Source organism: Aspergillus alliaceus (assembly GCF_009176365.1).
Source record: "Aspergillus alliaceus strain CBS 536.65 unplaced genomic scaffold BDW43scaffold_26, whole genome shotgun sequence".
In the NCBI taxonomy this organism is placed as follows: Eukaryota; Fungi; Ascomycota; class Eurotiomycetes; order Eurotiales; family Aspergillaceae; genus Aspergillus; species Aspergillus alliaceus.
In genome coordinates this window covers 356267-359495 of record NW_022474709.1, presented here as the reverse complement: position 1 = coordinate 359495, position 3229 = coordinate 356267, and the positions used below count along the sequence as shown (strand labels likewise).

Genomic DNA, 3229 nt, shown 5'->3' with positions numbered 1-3229 from the left:
TGATCCATGGGTTTGGATGGCTGATGTGTTTGACGTACGTACACCATTTGTGTACAAATGTGCTATGTACTATTTCATATTCAACCGCCGACAAGGTACAACCTGAGGTACATCCATTCCTCACCGGACAAAGTTTTCAATCAGCACCGCCACCTGTGGCCGTGCGGCTACACTCTACTACTAGTAATCCAATACTATTGCTAATAGTAAGACATCTCTCTTTAGTCTCCAACACTAAATTGATCCTATCCGGAAAGGGGAATGCGCGTGCCATTTCCATATCATGGGAATGACTACAAAGAAAGAGTCATCCGGAATTAATGTCGTACTCCAGTGTAGTATCAGTAGATAACAGTAACAGTGTGAAGCACAGTACTCCGTATGGAGTACAGATCTGTCATCAACAGAGCACTTGTTTGTGTCTGAGGCACCATGTCGCCATTAGCCGTTCCATACTTACGGAGTATGTACTTCGTACTCCTTACTTAATGCCATAGCAACTGACACAAAAGTCCCCCCAGGCTAATATACTACTGTATGTAGCAAAATTGTGGGGCACGCATAGGCAGTATTGACCTGGACCCTTGAGCCCCTGGCGGTGTACACTATCAGAAACCTGTCTAACTCGATCAATGATCGATCTCGTATGCGCGATCACCGGATGCCAAGACAGCAACGACCGAGTTTAGTGATTGGTAGGGCTGAAGATGGAAACCTGCTACAGCTGTCAAAAGCCACAGAGCCACAGTGGAACATCCTACGCACCCCCCCGAAGTCTTCAATAAATCAAAGTCAAGAACGGGAAATACTCAAGAGGGACCGGCGGCAACAGTCACAACCACAGCACGATATTTGTACAGGTATATAAGTTAATTAGTGGATTCATCCTCATCCTACTACTTCTACATACATCTCAATTGACCAATCACTCAACTCCAGCCACCCAGCCGTGCATGATCCATTCTCCCAAATCGATAAATAAAAAATAAATGGGTTCCACTTTTAATGTCAAAAAATATGTCTTCGTTCTTCTCCGTTCTTGGACTGATCAATTTATGTACTGGTATCTGATTCATCGTATCGGCAGAGACATCGTATCAAAAAGACGTTTACAGCTGGCCAGCAGTGCTGAAGTCCTCCAGGGCTTCCTGGACACGCTTGCTCATGGACTTCTCACCCTCACGCACCCACACGCGGGGGTCGAAGTACTTCTTGTTGGGCTTGTCCTCACCGTCGGGGTTGCCGACAGCGGACAGGAGGTAGTCCTTCTTGTTCAGGATGTAATCACGGACACCGGAGAGGTAGGCGTACTGCATGTCAGTGTCGACGTTGACCTTGACAACACCGTAGCTGATAGCCTCCTTGTACTCAGCCTTGGAGGAACCAGAACCACCGTGGAAAACGAAGAAGACGGGCTTGTCCTTGGCGGAGCCGGTCTTCTCCTTGACGTAAGCCTGATGCTTCTGGAGAAGCTCGGGGTGGAGCTTGACGTTGCCGGGCTTGTAGACACCGTGGACATTACCGAAGCCAGCGGCAATGGAGAAGTAAGGGCTGATGGGAGAGAGAGCGTTGTGGATAGCCAGGATATCCTCGGGCTGGGTATACAGGGAATTGTTGTCAACGTCCTCGTTGTTGACACCGTCCTCCTCACCACCGGTGATACCGATTTCCTGGAGCATCCGTTAGTCCCTCGTCACGCTATATTCAGAGAAGGGTCATGTGTGTCACTCACCATCTCGAGCCACTGCTTCATGGGGGCAGCACGCTTAAGGTAGGCGGCGGTGGTCTGGATGTTGTAGTCGACGGGCTCCTCGGAGAGATCGATCATGTGGCTGGAGAAAAGGGGTTCGCCGTGGAGCTTGAAGTAGCGCTCATCCTCATCCAGAAGACCGTCAAGCCAAGGGAGGAGCTTCTTGGCGCAATGGTCAGTGTGAAGGATAACGGGGATGCCGTAGGCGGGAGCAATGCTACGGATGTAGTGAGCGGCAGCAATACCACCGGCAATGGAGGCCTTCTGGCCGTCGTTGCTAACGCCCTAAACGCACTATATTAGCGGTGTACCCCTTGTGGCCAGACCGTGTGGGTGGCTTTCCGACTTACCTTGCCAGCGAAGTAGGCAGCACCACCCTGGGAGAGCTGAAGGACGACGGGGCAGTTCTGGTCACGAGCAGCCTCGAGAGAAGCGACGACGGTAGAGGAGGAGGTGACGTTCTGTGCAAATTGTCTCGGTCAATTGGTGGTCCAGATCGGTGGTGGATGATCCACCCGGTTGACTTACAATGGCGGGGATAGCGAAGCCCTTCTCCTGAGCGTACTCGAAGAGACGGAGGACGTCGTCACCGACGATGACACCAGTCTTGCGGGAAAGCTTCTCAAGGACACCCATTGTGATTGTTTTGCAGTTGGTTAGATGAGAGTGATTGCTCGACTAGGAATTGGATTAGTTTATTAAAGGGGAAGAAGAAAGGAAAGAGGAGAGAAATAGAGGAGATGAACAGCTAGAAATAAGTTCCGTAACAGCTCATAAACTAAGGATCTTTACCGAACGACGAATACGGAGCAGGGGATTTAATAACAGGTCATTGGCAAAGGGAGGGATGAGGGGCACGTTGAACCACTAATGGAGGGGCAACAGCAGTCGAAAGAACTCACCGGGTGGTGGGGAACGGATGGTATCAGTATGATTTCACTGACCGGGTCTGGCGTGATGATGAAGTTAAGAAGATCAAAAGATTTGGGGGGGGGATGATGATATATAAGGAAAAGGAGAGAAGAAGGAAGAAGAACAGGAAGAGAGAGAGGAGAATTGGTAGTATTAGTTAGTCATTCACACTTTCTTCTATTGCCCGAGGGTAAAGTCCAAGTTCAACAAGTTCTTCCCAATTCTTCCCGTGACGTTGGTGGGGTTCTGACCATGACGCGGGTTTCTGGCCTGAGGCCCAACAAGACCCCCTTCCCGAGAACCCCCGCCATCACATGACATCATCACCTTCATACCTTCCATGGACCCGATTCGATTGCCTTGAACTACTACGACATGATACTTGTTGTATGTAAGGTGGGCCCTTTCTGGATACCCTCATTAACGGGTTCACAATTCTTCAACAATGTAGTCAAGTTGATGTTATTGTTGTTCGTTGAATCTGGGGTCGACCGTCCACTGCGAAAACATTGACCCATTTCTCTCCGTATTTCTTTCGTGGTAGCCCAAACATCGGGGAAATCGGCG

The 3229-nt window shown here is 49.8% G+C and overlaps 1 protein-coding gene across 1 annotated transcript; it reads right to left on the bottom strand.

Annotated features, from left to right (window-relative positions):
- Window positions 1-641: 641 nt before the first annotated feature.
- BDW43DRAFT_103376 (fructose-bisphosphate aldolase FBA1) lies at window positions 642-2853 on the bottom strand. The gene is made up of 5 exons (XM_032037799.1): window positions 2695-2853; window positions 2279-2428; window positions 2101-2211; window positions 1733-2035; window positions 642-1670 (listed from the first exon to the last, which is right to left on the bottom strand). Exons 2-5 carry the CDS (start codon window positions 2384-2386, stop codon window positions 1110-1112), a joined length of 1083 nt encoding a protein of 360 aa, XP_031899617.1. The 5' UTR covers window positions 2387-2428; window positions 2695-2853; the 3' UTR covers window positions 642-1109.
- Window positions 2854-3229: the final 376 nt, after the last annotated feature.

Bases quoted from the DNA above. Each gene is read 5' to 3' on its own strand.
- BDW43DRAFT_103376 (XM_032037799.1), bottom strand. From the start codon at position 2,386: ATGGGTGTCCTTGAGAAGCTTTCCCGCAAGACTGGTGTCATCGTCGGT. The intron at 2,212-2,278 runs GTAAGTCAACCG...CAATTTGCACAG, and splicing joins GCTTCGCTATCCCCGCCATT to AACGTCACCTCCTCCTCTAC. The intron at 1,671-1,732 runs GTGAGTGACACA...CGGATGCTCCAG, and splicing joins TGAAGCAGTGGCTCGAGATG to GAAATCGGTATCACCGGTGG.